Raw genomic sequence first — 19,658 nt, 5'->3', positions numbered from 1 at the left:
GAGACCAGGTGTGATAACCATGTAAGCATCCAACACAGATAAGCGTCTTGAGTGAGAAGCTACGAGTCCCCAAGGGAAGGTGGGGTGGGGGGGAGGGTGCTTCACCCGATGCTGGCTTCTCTCTGGGATTTTGCTCTCCCTTGCAACACTGTGGTGGGAAGTATTCCGTTCACACCCTAAGTTGGCATGGCCCAATTGCCATGAGTTCTCCAAGTCACGAACAGCACATAGAAAATGCATCAACTCAAGCCAAGACAATAGAGAGATATGCTAAGAACTTAATACTCCAGCCTATTTAAGCAGGAACCAGGTGCCAAGAAACCGTCACTTTCGGCAAATAACACAATCTGCTAATTATCTGCAGAACCGTTCCAGTCGGTACTCCCCAGATTTACTTACTGCCTACCAGAAAGTGCTCTTGATGGAGATGGTGCAGAAAGAGCCAAGGCCAATTTGGAGGAGTGTGAGAAACGTACAGGTTTGGGGAAGGGTGAACTCCGGGAAGGATCTAGCCACTTTAGGTGAAGAGCCGGCAAAGCCAGGGGGGAAAAGGCAGAGAGCACGTGAGCAGATGCCCCTAATGACGCCGCATGGTTCAGATGCACGCAGACGTGCAAACATTCATGCGTTTACACCAATTCAGATATTTGGATGTTTAATTCATTCCATGTGAAAAGTGCTAAAATGCTGGAAAGGCCTCACACTTCTTTCGCTTCACTTGGAAAAGCACCTTGTGTTTTTTTACGCAGGCATGTTTCAGGTCTGCGTTGCTCGTTGTTATTTCCCTCAGTTTCCTCAGTAACTGTTATTTGACAACGTACGTGCAGGTGACCGAGGCAGGCGGAAATAAAAACGGACTTGGTTGTAACTTCAGAAGATCTTCTCCCTAAGCCGGGCCTCCAAGGTCACCGTCCATAACGGCTCTCATCGTAATCGGGACAAATTCTTAATTCTTACTTCCTACCTTCTGAATACATTACAAACACTTCACAACCTTTGACTATGAATCACTCGCCTTCCCTGGGTGAGACACGGTGGTAGGTGGTCCATTAGCTGATGAAACCCATTGTCTTCACCCCCACATTTTTGCTCAAGGTAGAGAGGCAAAAGGGGGGGGAGAAAGCCAAGGACACGGGAAACCAAAACGAAAAGGTGCAAAAGGGATCTGAGTGTTTAAAGTCACTTCCAAAGTGTCCCCAGGCTCACGTTCCTCCCAGACTGCAGGGCCCAGTGCTGAGTCTCCAGACACCTCTCAACAATTCCACCGAAGAAATCCCCAACTTTTTACTAACCATAACTCCGGAGCTGAGCTCTCTGTTTCCCTTCCCTCTTCCTTTCTTTTCTGTCTTTCCTTTTCAAAGCAAACAAAAATATCCCTCTGGACACGAATCTAGGCGACATATCATTCACTTCGGGATGAGTCGAGATGAGACGAGAAAGAGATTATCCAAAAGAGGAATGATGATAAGAATTAACGTGTGCAAAAATTTTCCCTGGAACCCTCTCTCTTTCTCTCTCTCTCTCATTTCCTCCCTTCTTCTTCTCTCTCTCTCTCTCTCTTTCTTTTCTCAGCATTTCCTGGTGCAATTTAATTTTTACTCTTCTTTTTCATTCTAGTGAAATGTTCTTTGCTATATTATAGTTCTTTGCTACATTACTATGTTTAGTTTGTCATCTGACTTTGGCTCTCATCTGGGGTTCTGAAAACTCCCTCTAGATGTCCCATTCCTGAATTCCCATCGTCCCTGACATTTTAAAAATTAAAAATTGGTTGACTTCGCAGTCTTGCTTTTACTTCACTCTAGGGACTAAAAGATCTACACATAGCTTTGTCCTGAGAGTAAATCACCAGCTTCATCTTGACTGGTTACATCAGTGGTTCTCAGCCAAGGACAATTTTGCCCTGCAAGGGATACCTGGCAATTTCTGAAGATGTCACAACTTTGGGGATGGGAGTGCTATTGGCAATTAGTGGCTAAAGGTCATGGCTACTGCTAAACATCCTACAATGCGCAAAACAGCCCAATAACACACAACAAAGAATTACTCAGGGGCTATAGGGCTCCAAGAGCAAACTCATCACCACCTCCTTTTTCCCATTTATTTTGGAGCAATTGGGATAAAACCAACCAAGGCTAGACCCTGTCTTAAATATCTAGAAGTGAGCAGAGGTGGCAACTGAAGTTTCCACCCCCCCCCACCCGCCAATCATCCAAGCAAGGGGGAGAGAGAAAAACAGCCTTGGCATCAGGTAAATCATTCTTGAATGAGTAGAAAGCCCCCACCATTATTCTTTTCGCTGATTTAAGCATCGCAAGTCCTGTGATTATGCAGTGATTATAGTCCACTTGGATTTCAGAAGGCTTCATGCTCCACTGACCGGCTCCCAAAGCCCAGGTTAAACTTCCCAGCATCCTCTGGTTCATCCTGGCAACCTGAGACCTCGGGGTCCATGCTAACAACCACACCCACCTCTCTTGATGAGGCCACGTGGATTCGTAAGTGCAGAAGACACATCACCTTTCCCTAATCATTTTGCACATAAAAACATTTAATGCCCTCTAATATTTTTTTTTTCTTTCTTTTAGCAGGAAGCACAAGGCTACCAATCCGGTTCTTCTTGCAGTGGAAAAGAACTTCAATAGAGGCAAAAATAAATCACGGCCACATACAAGCGTCATATTTCACAGAAAACTGTGTACGTTTGTTCCCCATATAGGACATACTTCAAAGTAACAAAATAATTTTATCGACTGTAGTGTTCCTTCTTCCCATTAGAAGCGGATGCTGTTCCCCCTCATGGTACATAAATATCAGAGAAAAGTAGTCTTTGAAATACGCATGTGCAGGATTTCTTGGTTTGCTATTGTCTGGGGTATGTGTTGGCTTGAGTTCCAAGTGTTGGCAGATTCAGTTTTCATTTTCTCTCCATCCACGTGCATTTTTCCCAAATTTATAGACCAGTCTCCGTCCATCTACACGCTCCAGAATTTCTCTCTTGTAGTAATATCTGTAACAAAGGACATCGCATGAGGTGGCTGGTCAGACCCAGACCGCCGAGGAAACAACCGGTCACGGTTGGGACTGGAAACTCCTCACCTCATCGCTCGGCTGAGTTTTTCGTAGGTCATGCTGTTGTTGTTCTTCTTTTTTCCCCACAGCTGAGCCACAGCCTCCGATTTCAAGAACCTGAAGATGCCCTCAGACCGGTCTTCCCACTTGATTAACCCCGGATTCTTGTCTGGGTTCAGGAGGATGTCACGGATGAATTCCCATAGGTGAGTCCCTCGTGGATCTGAGGAGAGGTTGGAAAAGGAGTGTATCAACGGCCTAAGTCACGGCAAAGAAGGGGCAGAGGAGGCACAGAGTTGTGACATTTTCTAGCAAGTAGGACACATTCCACTTTCCCCTACCCACCAGCAAAGCCAGACATGGGACGACCAAATATCGGATCGAAACAAAAGGCATTTGAGAATGAACTAGCACAGGGCTTTAGCTTATAAATCAGGAGTCTGAGACACAGAGAATGTAAGTGACTTGACTTGAGACGAGGCATAGGTCTCGGCCCTCCAATGCCAGGGAGGGTCTCTTCGAATTACTGTGGACAAATTGTTCAGGATTCATTTTAAACTGTTATTTCCCTGAAGAGCGAATTTCAACCACTTTCGTTTAGGACCTCAGCCCAAGTAAATCGCTCTCACCCGGCAACTGTGCTTTAGTCAAATGCGCATCGATGGGGCTCTGGAACTTTGACTCCTAGAATATATTGGGGCAAGGTCTTGTGGGAGTTGAGGGGGCCAATATGAAAATGAAGCAGCTCCTATAATAAGATTAGCAACCAAATCCCACTTGACTCCCACTAGACTTGGGCCGCACAATTCCTCCCGCCATTTGAGGTGCTGTGTTCATTCGATTCCGCGGAGTGATGTGGAGGACAGATAGTGAAGATGTCCGATTCCCTATCACTTGTATATCACACCGTCTTGATTTCTTTCTGTGCCCTCTCCTCCATGTCTCTGATATTTCCTGTATCTCCATGAGGTTTGATTATTGGGGGAAATGCAACTTCCAAAGAGTTCTGCTGCATCTTCAGAGTAAACAGTCACCTCTTGGATCAATAACTTGACAGAGGTAGGAAGTCAACAGTCAACAAAAGGGAAAAAAAAATCTCAGCTGTTTCTTCCCACCCTTCTTCTCTTCCCACCCATTTTTCTGGAACAGGGGGAGTCCCTAACCTCATGACTGCAAGAAGTGGTTATTCCCTTGGTATCTCAGTTTTAGAGCATATAGAGCAGCACGAGGAGGAACTCTCTGGCGGGGGGGGGGGGGGTCTCTATTTGAGAAACTGCTTCCCCGGGCAAGCGACGTCCCTACTCTCTCACCCACACAGGCGGAGGTAGAAAAGTGGAGGCAACAGGCAGAGGCAATATTTGCCTAAAAATTAGCGGCCTCTAATTATGACCAACGTGAAAGGAAGGGCCAAGAGCCATCTGAAAGCCCGCCAACTTACTGTGCTTTTTGGTGTGGGACTTTGCAGGGTGGTCTTGGTCCTTTTTTATCTCGGGTGACTCTGCTAAAGAAAAAACAAGAACTGTTTAATTTACCTCTTTCCTACAATCGTGATTTCCATTCATTCATCCACTCATTTAACCAATATTTTTTGAGCACCTAGTACATGCCTGGCACTGTTTGTATATGCGGTATATGAGCAAAACAAAACAGAGATGATAAAAACTATCCCCCGCGGATAAGGGGACCAGGAGGATGTGAGGGAAACAGTCAGCCATGCAGAGAGCTTATGGAAGAACCTGCTATGAATAAGAATAGTAAGTGCAAAGGCCCTGAGGTCAGTATGTGTTTGGTACATTCACAGAATAGAAGGAAGCCAGTGCAACTGTGACAAAGGGGTAAAGGTTCAGGCTTGATGGGACTCTTTGTGGATTTTAGCTTTTATACTCAGTTAAGAAGCCATTGAAGGATTTAGGTCATTGAAGTAAGTTGAGTGTGTATGTGTGTGTGTGTGTGTGTGTGTGTGTGTGTTTCTTTTTTTACATAATATAAAACATAAACATTTATAACAAAGAAAATGGCTTTTAAGCCAGAGGAGTGCCCTTTTTTGGCATGCAAAGTTACATTTTAATCAGCCTGACAAAGGGACCATTGACTGGCCTGAGCTCAGTACAGAGGGCCACCAGTGGACTATGGAAACACAGATTAGTTTAACAAATGACTCATTATGGTAACCCTTGAGAGTATCGCCAAAGAGAAGAAGGCAGAGGCAGATCTGTGAAACAAAACTTCTTAAAAAGAAAACTAAATGGTCTAGCAGTGCATGTATGCACGGGTATGTGGAGTGTGTGTGTGTGTGTGTGTGTGTGTGTGTGTGTGTCTGTGTGTGTGTGTGTCTGTGTGTGTGTGTGAGAGAGAGAGAGAGAGAGAGAGAGACAGAGAGAGAGAGAGAGGAGAGAGAGATTGGGCCCCTCAGGTATTTGGAGGACCAAAGCAGATCTCACCAAAACTCTCTGAATCAGAAATCCACAATTTTAATACAGAGTAGTCTCTAAATGCAAGCCAATCCTGTTAAGGAACTGGGCCAGTAAAATGCATCTCTTCTGTGGGCATTACCTCGGGGTTTCCTAAGCTAGGATTCACTGACCCCTGTGTGGCCTTCAAGGGCATTTCAGACTGACTGAAACTGTATGCAAAGGGAGAGGGTTCTTGACATTCATTTAATTGTCAAGAGTGTCATCATTCAAAGGGTTAGAATAACCATTAGCTCCTAATTAAAATGGTTAAGAAGCATAGCTACTGTTTATTGAGCACTTACTATGTACCTGTGCTAAGCTTTTTACCTGAATGACCTTATTTACTTCACTCCATGACCCTATGAGGTGGGTACTGTTATGATTCACAGATTATAGCTGTGGTGGAGCTAAGACACAGAGAGGTCAGGTGGCTTGTGTAAAGTCGCACAGCCTGCGAGGAGAGTCAGGACGTGAACACAAACAGTTTGAATGCAGAGGCTTCATCTCAACCACCACTCTGTGCCATTTCCAAAGATGTCTTCCCTGCCGAGAATCAGGGTCAGTTCTATAATGCTCTAGCTGGGGGGGAGAAGCAATTCCGACTTGAGGATTCTGTATTTTCTGGCATGCATGGACACGTCCACCTATAGGAGCGCCCGGCTTGTCACGACTCAGCGTTCCGAGCAGTTTCTCTGTAAGCCATGGTGGGTGGACGGGGATTTCACCAGCTCTGGTTAGCAGAGAAGCCTCTCACTCTGGTTAAGACTCTCTCCCCAGGCATTGCCGGCAAGAGGGCCTGCACCTGACTTGGGTTTCTCTGAAATCTGGAAGGGCAAATTCACAGGAAATGTGAGGAGACTCCAGTCTCCCTCCCTGTAGGTTTCAGGGTGAGGTTGCAACATCCCATCAGGATGTGACAGTATTGCGACAGGCCTGGCACCCACCCCGGTTTCCAAGTGATACATCACTCTGACAGGGCCGCGTTGTTCTGCAGACAAAGAGTGGCATTTACCCAGGAGGCCACAAGCAAAGCTCATTTTCCAATGGCATCCAAGAGGGATATGGGGCCATTATTTCAGAGCCAGGGTTGAACTCAGAAAAACCCAAGTGTTTCTTGGCTTATCGGCCTCAATAATAATATTGGCCTAAATAATATTTAGGGGTTCCAAGCTGACATAGAGTCAATTACTTTGGGGGGAAGGTAACTTAGCGAATAAGATGGAAACCTTAGACCCTCTCCCCAGAAAAAATGCACGTATGTGCATACTCAGGGAGAATCTGTGAACAACTTTAGGGGTTTAGGCTCACTTAGCAGTCCGTGGATTCTAGACTTAAAGACCCCAGACCAGACGGACCATGAGGGAGTTTCCTCTGTGAGATGTCAGCCATTTACCGAGACCGGACCTCTATCCAGCTTCAAGAAAAACTAAAAACAAAGAATAAAATAACTCTCCTAATAAAAGTGTTTCCATCATAAATAATACGGAGGACTGACTATACAGCCAAAGGCAAAAGGAAACTCGAGATTTCTTCCAGCCTCCTCTTCCTGTCCCTGGTGTGTGTGTGGACAAGCTGTGGAATCACCAACCTGCCTTAGCACTGAAGTCTTTTGATCTGAAAGCTCACTTTAATACGATGGCCTCTCCCCCTGTGTCTTCCCCTCACCCCAAAATAAAAGTCAAAACCTTTGAAGTTAGCCATGTGGTTGAGTGATTCACTCGTATAAAATAATGGCTCGCTCTGGGGAAGTTGTCCAGCTTGGCTTTCTCTTGCTCTGCTCCCAGGTACCTCAGGCCAAGGTCCAGTCTGGGCAAGGGCAGCACCAAGCCACAGGTGTGTGACGCAAGTTCCAGAGCATGACTTCAGCTAAGTCGCTTCGCAAGAAGTGAAGATTAGAAGCATTTGCATGTGATTCAGCTGTGAGCCATTTCTTTACGGGATATACAAATGTCAGTGTTATAATAGACCGTGCCACCCTAGCTCTAGGCTCAACAAGTCAGTGAATAAACACATCAAGCCCGAGTTGGCATGATTGGCTCGAGGACTATCGGGCAGATCAGGAACACTGGCAGCAGCCATTTTGTGAAATGGGCAGATGACAGAGAAATGAAAACAAAGCCTGCTTCCCCACCTGCGTTTATCACAGAGGGCATCAGTTTATGTTGGGCCTCGCCTTCGCTTGGCTTGTAACTGGCATTAAAACATAGAAAGATATTTACCTGCACCCGATTTAATGGGAACTGAAAATCTAAAGACTCGGACAAATGACAAAGGTCTTTTTACAGGGGTTCAGCAGAGACTAAACCTTTCTGGAAGGAGTGGCCCCATCACACAAGGCTGTAATTCACTATCCCACTGGAGGGCCGTTCCTCCAAAGAATCTCCCAAGCCCAGACACTGAGCTGATTCTTGCAGTAATGATTCTGGTAGAGGTCCCCGATTGTTTCACTGCGGTTCCATTGTAGGATAGGAACAGCGGACGGGGGAATCCAGGATCAATGGAGGCAAAGGTGTGCAGATCTGCAAAGTCCATTTTTCAGGATGATTCAAAGGTGGGATAAGGGGACAGTGAGTTCCCGGTTACTGCAAATGTGAAAGCAGAAAGGGCCCTTATTGGTTCTGAGACTCTAGAAGACAAGGCAGGAGACAGAAGAGAGGAGCCTGGACAGGCTGTGAGGGCAGGGGAGCTGTGACATGGCTTTTATGTTTCCCAGGTGCCCGAAGACCTAACAACCTCTGAGCTTAGGAAGCGGTTTGTGCAAGTTTATTCTCAGCTGCCGTCTTTCGCCATAAGCCAGAGACCCAACCGGAAGGACGCAGGAGGCGCCACCTTGCAAAGCGTGCGTGAGAGGGAGTCAGAGTGCGACCGGATGGTTTCCTCAGCTCTGAAATCCTGGGTCTGGACTGGGTGGCAATGACTGCTGCAGAAATTTCCCCCCAATTGTTTCTGTTCCCCCAGAATGGCGAACCCACTGCAGAGCCTTTCCAGTGTCTGATCTATTTCCTAAGTTACACAAATCCTTCCGGTGACACATAACACTCTGGGCCATCAGGGGAGGGGGAAGTAGGGAAACGAATTGGCCTTCATTCTTCACTTCAGTTCCAGATGCATTTACGCCGGCTCCCAGCTCTGTTTCATTCAAGGGGTTTGACCCGAAAACAGAACCTCAAATCTTGTTACTTCAGTTCTCAAACACAGTGAACAAAAGCAAAAAAAAAAAAAAAAAAAAAGGAGGGGGAGGTCAGGGGAGGAGAGGCCATTTGATTCCAAGTTCTTCATTTAAATCCCAATTCTTAAGATGCCCCGAATTCAATTCCAGGAAAAGAGCAATTGACTCGTGACAAGTCTAAGCCCGAACCTCACAGACCCAAGCAGAGCTACGGGGGGGGGGGGGGGGTTCGTACCCAGGTCAAGGGACAACATGGAACCCTCTGTTCACCTCCCCAGTTCTCACATGGCACCTGCCAATGTCCCTGTTTGTGAGGGGAGGGAGAGAGAATCTGAAAGCGCCTCTCCAGACTCCCAACAAACCAACCCCCTCCGTGGAACCTTGACCGAGAGCTAAGGGTAGCCCCCCAGTTGCATCCAATTTTAAGCAAACACAACTAATGTGAACATAGTTCATATAAAGTGCAGGTGGTCTGACTAATCTGAGCCATCAGGGGCAGACTTAAAAACTGACCTGTGAAAACCAGGGTTCTAGAAATGTCCAACTGCCACCCTTCTACTCAGAGACCATCAGCAAAGGTTCTCTGATCTCTGAAGGCCACTTTTAGATATCCTTCCCCTAAAGTCAGATATAGTTTGTTGAAAATTAGATATGGCCTTCTTCCCCCATAACTATGCCCAAGTCTGAATAGTTTTATCAGATAGTTTCCCAAGAGCAAGTCCGTGTTGAAAAGAGAGGTTTTTGTTGTCACGAGAGGGTGACTTGGTTTCACAGGAGACAAACACTTTTCCTAGAGGCTTCCCTGGTGGTCATTTTCGAGGTACAAATATTGGCTGGCAAGCAAGCCTCTTAAAAAGAGCAAGTCTTTTCCTTTCCTAGTCTTTTAACGAGAAAGACTCCATCCAGCAAAGTGGAAACCTAGGATGTTGGTGATTCTCATTCATTCTCAGTAAGGACTTGTAGGTGGCACACTTGGGCCCTGAGGTCAGGACAACTTACCGACAGGAAGGTGACCGGTGGTTGTCATGGAGATCTGGGCCCGGCAGAAAGTCTTGCTGTCCAACAGATCTGTGGCAATGAAAAGACAAAGGACATCAGGCGCCCCCACCTTACAATGTAACTTCGTGGCTGTTAGAAAACAGGGTAAAAATGTCAAAGGCCTTTAAGTGTCAGGGAGTTAGTTACCTACTGTGCTACCATAGCTGGTGTCATATAAATAGTTTTCTTCTTTCCAGGTGTTCATGACGGAAGGGTCTACAAAAGACGGAAAATGGGAATGGTCAGCAAGCATCTTCCCCTGGGTGATGAGTTTGCCTTTTCTAACTCCCTGCTCCTCAGAGAGGGGCGGGACATAGTGGGTGGTCCTCACAGAGAAAGGGTAAGATTCTGTTTCTGCCACATGTAACTCACTTTTCTTCCAGGGTCCTGGGGGAAATGGGCTTTATCACGGCCCCAGCCAGATGTTCTATACCTGCTGCCTCTTTGGGGACATGAGACAAGTTACCGCAGTGAGACCCGGTCCCAGACCATCGCTTTGGCTTCCTGGGAATTTTCCCAGTCTGCACGTGGCAGGGGCTGGGCTCGGGAGCCTGGCATTTTCTTGCATTCTACTAGATAAAATTCACATTAGAAAAAGAAATTGTTGGCGACAAATAATTCCTAATTAATGAGCGTCTTTTCCTAGAAATCTCTTCCTGGGAGAATTAATGTTTCCTTGCAGGAAGTCTAGCTAGTCTTATCACGGTGTCTTTGTGGCTGAAATTCTGGAAGTCCTCCTCCAGTTGGATGACAGCTCCCTCCCCCCAGGATTTCTCCAATTATCTTAAGGGGCAACATAAAATTCTCAAAACAAAATAGAGAAGGAGAAGAGCGTGTCACCTAATCAAGCAAACAACTTTGGAGAGTGAGGCCCCATTGCCTCATCTTGGAAAAGAAGCGTGCTTCTTCCCCCCACCCCCACCCCCACCCCCACCCCCACCCCTGCAGTGTGCTGGGTAAGCATGTCTGACTCTTCAGATTTCAGATTTGAAGGAAACTCCCGCCCACCTACCCCAAATGGAGCCCAACTCCTACACAACCCCCACGTCTGGGCTGATCGCCAACAGAAGCATTTTCTTTCCTGGCCAAGAGCTGTGAGACCTGGCAGGAGCTCTCACCTTGTCCCCACCAGGAATGTCCTGCTTTTCCCTCTTCACCGATGGAGGCTGCCCTCAGCTCCCCTCCTGTCTGGGTTCTGAATTTCAGGGTCAGGGTGGTAAGCCACTGGCCGAGTTTCATTTTGTTTTTATAGCATAGATGGTATAAAACCTGACTCACTGGCTAAGTCCTCCTGTTTACGCCATAGGGATTTAGCTGGTATTTTAGCTAATAGCTACGTGTTTGGCCACCCCAAGCCCAGTCTCCTGGGGTCACACCCTCTCTCCTTGTTGGGTCACCTCATACACCTGTTGTTGTCTCTGAAAACAAATTGAACCGAAAAGTTTTGGGGGGTGTTGCCCCCTCTTGAGCCTCTTCTCCCCTCCTCCTAGGGTGGACCTTCTTCTCCACCCTTTGGCTTAGCTTTTCTGAACTGGCAACACAAGAATGTCTGGATGGTCAAGGAGGAATTATCAAGTTATTTGGGCCCTCTCCAGTACCAGCTGGCTCCTCCAGTGGGGCTGTCAGGTCCTGGTGGGAGTAGGGGCGGAACCCCAGCCTCTGGGACAAGTCCAGTGTCTGCCTCTAGGGCAATCAGGCCCAGAAGCACAGACCATCTGGGGAACCCAAGCGCTGGTCTCTGGGGGAGCAGGGGAGGGCAAGGCTAGGAAAACCTAATTAACATGCTTAGCAGCTATTGTTTTCTCTTTACTAATGGGAGACCAGCCTCAAAGAGAGCAAATAACTGCGTGGGGTCAATTTCAGCCCCTAGGGACTCACAAACCACCCCAGGTCAAATCCTGTCCTCCGTGACTAGCGTGCAACCCTCAGGGAGGCCTGTGGCAAACTCATCCCACAATCTCACTGACGTGCCTGTAGGGAGTGACCCTGGAGCAGCGGCAGCCGCATGATTTTATCGTGGCCAGTAGACTTTGGGGGACTTGCATAGGTCTCCCTAGATGGAGAGGTCATAGGCCAAAGGCCAATATGCAAGGAGCTCTGATTGGTGCCAGGCCCTGGGGCGCAGTTTCTCAAGGCAGCTCCTGCCTGCCCTCTGCAAGTCCTACAGACCGGCAGAAAGTCCCCAGGAGAAAGATGTGGGACAGAGAAAGGAGGGTTGACTGGTCAGGGGAAGAACAAAAGTAAATGTAGATACTATGAGATCGCACAGCCTACTCAGAGCCTAGAATAGTGTCTTTTGTCTAAAAATGCACCTGAGGCAGGAGTTGGGTTCTGCATCTGCTCTTAGACGTCCCCCCAGGGCCTTCCAGAAGCTACAGTATCTACAAGAGCACATCTGTATGTTCCTCCTTTTTGTGAAATATACCCCCATCTAAAGAGGAGCGGGGAGGAGACACTGGCCTTTGTCTCTTCTCTCCCCTTGCTTCTTCTAACTCGGCTCAGCCCAGTGCCCTGACTCTCTTCCTACGAGAAGGAGGCCCACCTAGGCTCTGCATTTTTCCTTGCTCTTGGACCAGAGCCTGCATTGTGCCTTGACCAGTAGTGGGAAGCAGAGAAGTGTGGGCAGCACCAGTCTAGATCAGAAATAGATGGCAGTCACTGGTCCCAAAGGCAAAGAACGAGGTTCATGGTGGAGTGGCCCGCTGGAGGCGGCCAGGGAAGAGGCATCCTTGGGTTTCCTGCCATCACACTGGATCCGTCTGCTCCCACGCTCTCCTGACTCCCTCCAACAGTCCTCCCCCGGGGCTTTGCCTACCGAGTTGGCTCCCTTTGTCTGGGGCTACTCACCAGTTTGTTCCGTCTTGACGATGACATTGTGTGTGGACTGGAACAGGTCACTGCTGCACTGGCCTGTGAAGGACAGATTGGGAAAGTCTGAGCCGGCTCACGTGGAGCCAAAACTTAAACAAGCCACAAAAGCTTAAACAAGGATAGAGCTGGCTTCTCGGAAGACCTTACGCCAGTCCTGCCACCTGTCCGCCTCTGTTGGCTTATGCGAGGGCGCTTCCCTCTCAGCACCTACAAACTTGAGCCTGGAGTCCCGGCCCAGAAAATCAGTAGCTAGGGCATCTACATCGGATGGAATTATTTGGCCTTGTACAGGGACGCCATCCAGTATGATGGAAATAGAACTTCAGAAGTCAGCGGGCCAGTTTTCCCACTAATAGCTGCGAGGCACTTCGCCTTTCTGGGTCTTGCTTTCGTCATCTGTAAATTTAGGGGATTAAACTAGATAAAGTCATTAGATGGCCTCTAAGGTGCTTTCCCCTACTAAGATATGATACAAAATGAAAACAAAAATAGGCTAGAAACCATTTTGACTGGCTTGATTCTTCTTTGATCTTAAATGTAATGAAACCCATTTGATTAGATTCAATCTACGAGGTATGTCCACATAAATGAATACCAAAAATAAACGTATACACGCACACACACACACACACACACGTGAATGAGTTGAGTATGTGTGTCCTCTCCAGACAGATTTTAAATATCTCAAGAGAAGAGGTCATACCTTTAACCTCTCTGACCTTTGGGTTTCCCGTCTGTAAAATGGGTACAATGTTTAGTTTTTGTCATAAGGTCATTAAATGAATCAATTCACTTAGAGTGTCCGGTATAAATAAACACTCAAAGAATATAAGTTAATATAATGTCTACAAAAAGGCGAACAAGGAAACAAAGGGAAGAAATCTGGTGATCAGGCACTCAGAGGCACCAACAGAATGCAGTGGGACCAGACAAGTCATAGGAGGTCAAAGATGGCCGCAGCACCTTCGCTCTCTGTCTCCCAAGCCTGTCTGCCTTAGGTTCCAATCAGGGCAAAGCTTTAAAGGAGTGGATTTAATTGCAGGTAGGGAGGTAAATATTTTTAAATCTTCAAGTGTAAGTCTGCTCCTTCTGAAGATTCCCGAGGGTTATTTATAGAGCCTTGTTTGGTCTGGTTCTAGTAAAAGAAAAATGAGCAACCGTCTGTGTGAGGTACTTGGGAAGAAGGGAGTGCCCGGGAGCTGGATGAGGTCATCCAAAATGGCCACCCCAGCTGCCAGCTTTGAGGCCAGACCCTGGGTCCTCCTCAGTGTTGGTAACGGCTGTCACAGTCTGACTCTGCTTCAGAGCCCTGGAACTGACGCCTTCCCAAAGTTACAGCTACCTGCCCAAACATAGGTTCTGCTAAGACAGACATGCCCGTTCTGATGTGGACAGGCCAGCTCGCAATTCCTACGAGTTACTGCCTTCCAAGATGCCCACGGTTCTCAGAAGAGCTAGGTTTTTACTGGTATTATCAGGAGACCCTTATGTCAGTGTCAAAGACATTCTGCAAGGTGAGTTGTCTGCCCTAGCGTGTCTGACGAGCCAGTATGGAAGGTGTGTGAATAAGCTATCGCTGATGCACAGTGTGCAAAAGGGTAGCCTGCCTGTGTTCTAGGCAAGGCTTCAAGAAAGACACATCTGGGGCGCTAGGGCGGCCCTGACTCCGGAAATCGCTGCAGAAACATCCCACACGTGCACAGACCATTAGTTCTAACCCCACTTCTCCCCCTTTTTTTGAGTTTCAGATCTTTTAAGAATCTGTTGAAATACCGCGAGCCATCTCGTCCCCAAAACGCAAACATAGACCTAATTCTGCATTTCTTCTTACCCCCCATAGGTCCCATCTTAAGAGCCTAGGTCCAGAAGTTTCAAAAAAAGAAAAAGTATCCATGATGATCTTAACAAGCAAGTGATCGGGAATTAAGCTATTGAAACCTGCTTGCGAGGGAAAGAAGAAAAGGTTTTCTGATAGCGAGTCTGTGAATATCCAGTTTAAAAATTAACCAGAAGGAGAAATGAAATGATCTTGGGTTTACATGGGATTAGACACACCTGGAACCCTAGACTTTGTGCCTATTCTCTCGCCTCCTTTCTCCGTCCCTCCCTCGGGACCCAGTCATTTGGAGGTGAGACCGTCCTCTGATGTCCCTGACAAGGAGCCCTGCCAGCCGCGGGGTCCCTGCTCTCTGCAGCCGGCTCCCAGAGGGGTAGACAAGAGATAGTCACCATTCCACTTGAGATGCTGCAGGTTGCTGTAGAGGAGCTGGCCCGCCGTGCCCGCCGCCCGGGTGAACTCCTGCAAACTCATGCTGCAGAGATGCTCGCCGTTGACGTCGAACTCCTGGAAAGGGATGCAGCTGGCATCGAGCTGGTTGGTATCCAGAAGGTGCTGGAGCCACTCCCATACCTGGTACTTGGTCCAGTACTGAGGATGGATCTCATGCCACTGGCCTCCGAAAAACCCGCTGGAAACTGCAAAACAGGAGGCGGTCCCGTGAGCTACCCGTGGTTCTTCCCGGACATCATCTCGGACACGAGATGCACCGCCGGCTGCCAGGCGTCAGCACCGCTACGGTCAGGGGACGGCAGCGTGGGGGCTGGGGCACGAGACGGGCCCTGGAGAGGAGGCTCTCAGAAACCCGGTCCCTTCCTCAGTTGTGGCGGGGGCTGATCGTCAGCCTCCCTGCCAGTTCGTGTCCTCCCTAGTATAACACTTACCCCTGGGCACTTCATGAGCACACAGACTTGACCTGAAGTACTCTGAGATCATGAGCTCATTCCCACCTCCTGCAAAGTGCCATGAAAGCTAAAGTGTCGCCACAGTGTCAGCAACCTAATAGCCTCTTGTCCACACCCACACAGTTCCCTTCCTCTCTTTTCTCTTTCTCTCTCCCACTTTTTCCTCTCTGTTACACACACACGCGCACACACACACACACACACACACACACACACAAATTCAGACCATTTTCAACCAAAAATGAAGCCTGAGAATAAGGTTCTTTTCTCTCTGATACCTTTGCTTCTCCCCAGAGTGGTCCAGACTAGCCATCTGCTAACGGTGCTGATATACCCCTGCCCCCCATGGATTATTACAGCCTCTATGACGTCACTTTCCTACTCAGCTACCCTCAGTGGCTTCCCATTATTCACTGAAATTAAGTGCAAAACTGACAAGTCCAGCACTGGGGCTCTTCAGTAACTATTCTTCAAGTGATCTATCACTTCTGAAGGTGTTCCTTCAGCCTGGTTAGTATCCTGCCAATCACTCCCTGTTGAAGTCCTACCCAGCCTGCAGATTCTGGCCACCCCATAAAAGCCATCACAGATCCCCCCAGCTTACTGCAAGGGCTTGATGTCCCCTGAGTCTCCAGGAGATGTGCTTGGCATTTCTCCTGATGGCTGTTGTCATGTTCTGCTTGTCTTCACAAATCTCTTAAGTTCTGTCTCATCCTTCTTTGCAAATTGTAAACTCAAGGTCATGGACTCTGTCTAACTCATCTTTGTATCTCCTACCGAAAGAGACTCAGAGACTAGGCCATCGTAGGTGGTCTCTCTCCATTTCTTTGGTGGAATTTGTTGCTGAAGAAGAAATCACGTAGGACTCTAGAAGAGTTTGAGGTGCATTCACAAGATGGTTAAATTAAATACCAGTGAAGAAGTAAAATTCATCAAAGGCAACAAATATCACTGACCTGGATGTGGGTTAACCTACTGCATCTGTGACTCTCTTGTCTCACTCAAGAGAACCTCACAAAGTCACCCCAAAGTCCTGGTCCTTGGAGGGGAGGGGGTGGATGGAGAGGGTTTCTCTCTATTTCTTTGGTGGAATTTGTGCCTGGGGACATGGTAATAGGGCTGAGATCTTACAGTCCCCTTGAAAACAGAGGTCAAGGGGAGGAGCTCTCATCCAAGAAAAATGAGGGGCAGGGACAAGGGGAAAACACTGTTGTAGCCCACCAAGATGAAGGAGGGAAGTCCGACTGAACATGGCACACAGATACTCCCACAAACTGAATGATGGACCAACACGGGGAAGCACAGCGCAAGAAAACCATCTCTAATTTGTTTCTTCAAAGGCATGCTAGGTGAGTACTTCTCAAACTTTAATATGATTGTCAATCACCAGGGAATGTTGTTCAAATGCAGATCCAAATTCCATAGATCTAGGGCGAGGCCTGAGTTTCTGCATTCCTAACAAGCTTCCACAAGATGATGATGGTGATGATGATGATGGTGATGATGACGATGGTCTGTGGATACAGTTTGAGTGACAAGGAGCTAAAGAGCTCCAAGGGTTTGATTCCCTTAATGCTGTTTGCCTAGCCCTCAACCCCTCAGAAAGGCTGAAGGGGGAATGTTTCACCCCGTCTGAATTCATCCCCTGCTTCCAGACCTCAGAAGCATTAAGAGCAAGAGATAGAGGTCATTTAGGTACGAAGGTGACTGCCATGGGTCATATCTACACTCATAGTATGTGTTTCATTCTTTACCCGTCATGGCCAGACAAAAGCAGCCCTAAACCCTCCACTGGGGCCCTGAAGGGGAAGCCAATTGTGATGGGGAACAAGGACAAGGATTGGAACAATCTAGTCCCAAAATTTAATTACACAGAAATATTCCCAAATATACAAACATGCAGAGCTTACACTGGCTCTTTCCACGTCCCTCCAATTTTTTGGTGTCTCACAAAAACAGCTGTTTCGGGATGAGGTATATTTTTGTGGCTCCCTGAGTCTTTGATCTTTTTTTCCCAAGATAATTACTCTGCTGTGACAGTATAGCTCTGAGTTTACAAATAAGAGAAATAACTCTCAATAACCCGACGACAGGCCTCTCCGTTTCCTCTCCCAACTCCTAGAATAAAGGATAATTCCTGATATCATATCCTATTAGAACCTGGGAGAACCAGAGAGTTTTGTCTAAAGATGGGTTCTCCCCATCTGCCAGGGGACTCATCCGATTCCTCAAGTTTTAGGAGAATCCCTGAAAATCCCATAAGTTCAACTCTTGTCTATTATTCAACTGACCCCTGTCAATCATGACCAGGGACTAGGACTTCTTTGGGGCCCCTAAGTTCTATTCCCTGCTAAAAACACTGCCCCAGCTTTCTCCAAAGCACACAGGAGGAAGGCTGTCCTAATCCGGGGTCCAGACTGGGGATGCCAAAGACTCTCCAGGCTGAAGAAACTTCCTACCCTATTTGGAATCCTCCTTTGAGGTCCTCACGAGGACTCTGAGGCCTGCATCAGAAAATGCCACTGCCCGGAAAGCGCAGCAGTTCTGTGGACGGGTGGCCAAATGAGGGAAGGTCACCTGACCATGCTTCCCAACCCTGTTTGACTGGGGTTCCAAACTGAAAGGGGTGGAGCTGCACTTCGATCAACCGCTCATTGGAGAACACAAGCCTTCCATTATCCTCCTGTTCTGCTTCTCCGGCTGTGCTCACCGCCGACAGCCCATTTCCACATCTCCGGAGGAGCAAGAGCAGCAGAATCTCTTGCAAGGAGACTAGTCGCAGCCAGTTTGGGGCAGGAGAGGAGCCTGGAGCTCCTTAAACCCGCTGCAGTCCGATGCACTGCAGTCTGCCTGAATCTAAGGCCTTCACGGTGGGGGGTGGGGCCTGATTCAGCTACGTCTTCATCCAGTTCACTTCTACAGTAAGCCGTGGGCTTGATCCCCAAACCCTCCGGAAGCCGCATCAGCAGGCCCTCCCTCTTCGAATCAATCGGCTCCAAATGAAAGCCCCAAAGGGAGACACGTGGTCCCACAAATCTCTCCCCTTACGAAGGCTGGTCACGGAAGATGAAATAGAATAAGCTGCTGTAACCCTGTCTTCCTTAAGTTCCACGTTGCCACACAGCGCGCGCGCGCGCGCGCACACACACACACACACACACACCCACACCCTTTCCTCTGCTATCCTATCCTGATATCCCAGCCAAACACTGTTAAAAGCTTCCCTTTGGGCATATCTTCTACCACCCTCTCTGCCAGGCTGCCTTGAATATTGGGAGGAAACAATGGAATATCTGGAGCCAGCTTCTGTCTGGAGCCCCAAGAGCCTATGGGGACCTCCAGCACGCAGTTTGCTCCATTTCCCCTCGTCCCCACACCCCTGCTGAATAAAACCTGCGTTTTTCAAACATTAAGTTGAGAAACGAAGCGTAATTAAAACAGAGGAAAAAGCCCCACGGGGCGTGACACTGACGCCCACTCGGTCCCCTTACCATTGCACGTGGGGTAGCTGTCTGTCCAGGTTGGCTGCTGGTGGAGGAGATTGTTGCTGGGGTTGAGATTCATTACACCACTTCCTTCCAGAATCATGATCTGTAAGGGGATCAAACAGTTCATTCGGTCAGTGCCTCTCGGACAAACGTCATTTGGGAGCACAGATCATAGAGTTAATTCAGGAATTAAAAAAAAAAAAAAAAGAATTTGTCCTGCCATCCACTGCCTCCAAAGCACGTTACCACAGCCCTTTCAGTAAAAGCAAAACTCACTGGCAATTAAAAATTTCCAGGTTCAACTTTCATATGCATGAGGCAAGTTTTTACAGCCACCCATTCATAAATGAATAATCTCTGATCAGGAATGAAGCAGGAGGAAAATGCAATACCTGCTCACAGGGCGAGTCTGGCCAGCAGCCATGATTTTTTTTTTTTTTTTTTTTTTTTTTTTACAAAAGTGAAAATGCCAAAGAGATTTCATGTAAAGTGAAATTGCAATCAATAAAAATCCAAGCCGGTGGCGGCATAGACCCGGCACCTAAACAGGCCCTCGGATCTGAAATCAGACGTTCACAAGTCCCAACACAACTGAGCAGCCCTGCACTCGAACACCTAACCGAGTTTCCTCAGTGTAGATACCTGCCACAGCCCGTGTCCACATGTCAAAGAACTTCAGACGTAGGTACTTAGAGCTCCTCCAGTATTTGGCTCCATGATAATGTCAGGAATCCCAGTAAAAATTCTGACGAGCTTTCTCTCTCCTTTTAGAGCCCTGAAGAATACCACGGGCTTGGAAACTGACCCGAAGGTGGCTCTCTCAGT

General features: G+C 47.8%; 1 protein-coding gene across 4 annotated transcripts; it reads right to left on the bottom strand.

The window, feature by feature from the left end:
• Positions 1 to 2,910: 2,910 nt before the first annotated feature.
• Positions 2,911 to 18,936, bottom strand: EHF (ETS homologous factor). Of its 4 annotated transcripts, none has more exons than XM_047072231.1 (8): positions 18,837 to 18,936; positions 14,833 to 15,078; positions 12,580 to 12,642; positions 9,880 to 9,948; positions 9,694 to 9,762; positions 4,511 to 4,573; positions 3,100 to 3,295; positions 2,911 to 3,010 (listed from the first exon to the last, which is right to left on the bottom strand). In XM_047072231.1, the coding sequence occupies exons 1-8, from the start codon at positions 18,931 to 18,933 to the stop codon at positions 2,911 to 2,913; spliced, it is 903 nt and encodes a 300-aa protein (XP_046928187.1). In that variant the 5' UTR covers positions 18,934 to 18,936. The 4 variants fall into 4 exon arrangements, with proteins under 4 accessions (XP_046928187.1, XP_046928185.1, XP_046928188.1 ...); XM_047072229.1 differs by having other exon boundaries at positions 4,511 to 4,570; positions 18,837 to 18,933; XM_047072232.1 differs by lacking the exon at positions 9,694 to 9,762.
• Between the last annotated feature and the right edge of the window lie 722 nt (positions 18,937 to 19,658).

Source organism: Lynx rufus, unplaced genomic scaffold (genome assembly GCF_022079265.1).
Source record: "Lynx rufus isolate CCGP_SWC_20201006 ecotype Redwood Valley unplaced genomic scaffold, mLynRuf1.p SCAF_9, whole genome shotgun sequence".
Taxonomy (NCBI): domain Eukaryota; kingdom Metazoa; phylum Chordata; class Mammalia; order Carnivora; family Felidae; genus Lynx; species Lynx rufus.
The sequence above is the reverse complement of the archived record's forward strand: the minus strand, read 5'-3'. Positions and strand labels throughout refer to the sequence as shown.

Excerpts from the sequence above, each read along its gene's own strand:
- EHF (XM_047072231.1), bottom strand. The coding sequence starts at position 18,933 with ATGATTCTGGAAGGAAGTGGTGTAATGAATCTCAACCCCAGCAACAAT. Across the intron at positions 12,643-14,832 it reads GCAGCATCTCAAGTGGAATG|GCCAGTGCAGCAGTGACCTG; the intron begins GTGACTATCTCT and ends TGTCCTTCACAG. Across the intron at positions 9,763-9,879 it reads CAGCTATGGTAGCACAGTAG|ATCTGTTGGACAGCAAGACT; the intron begins GTAACTAACTCC and ends TCATTGCCACAG.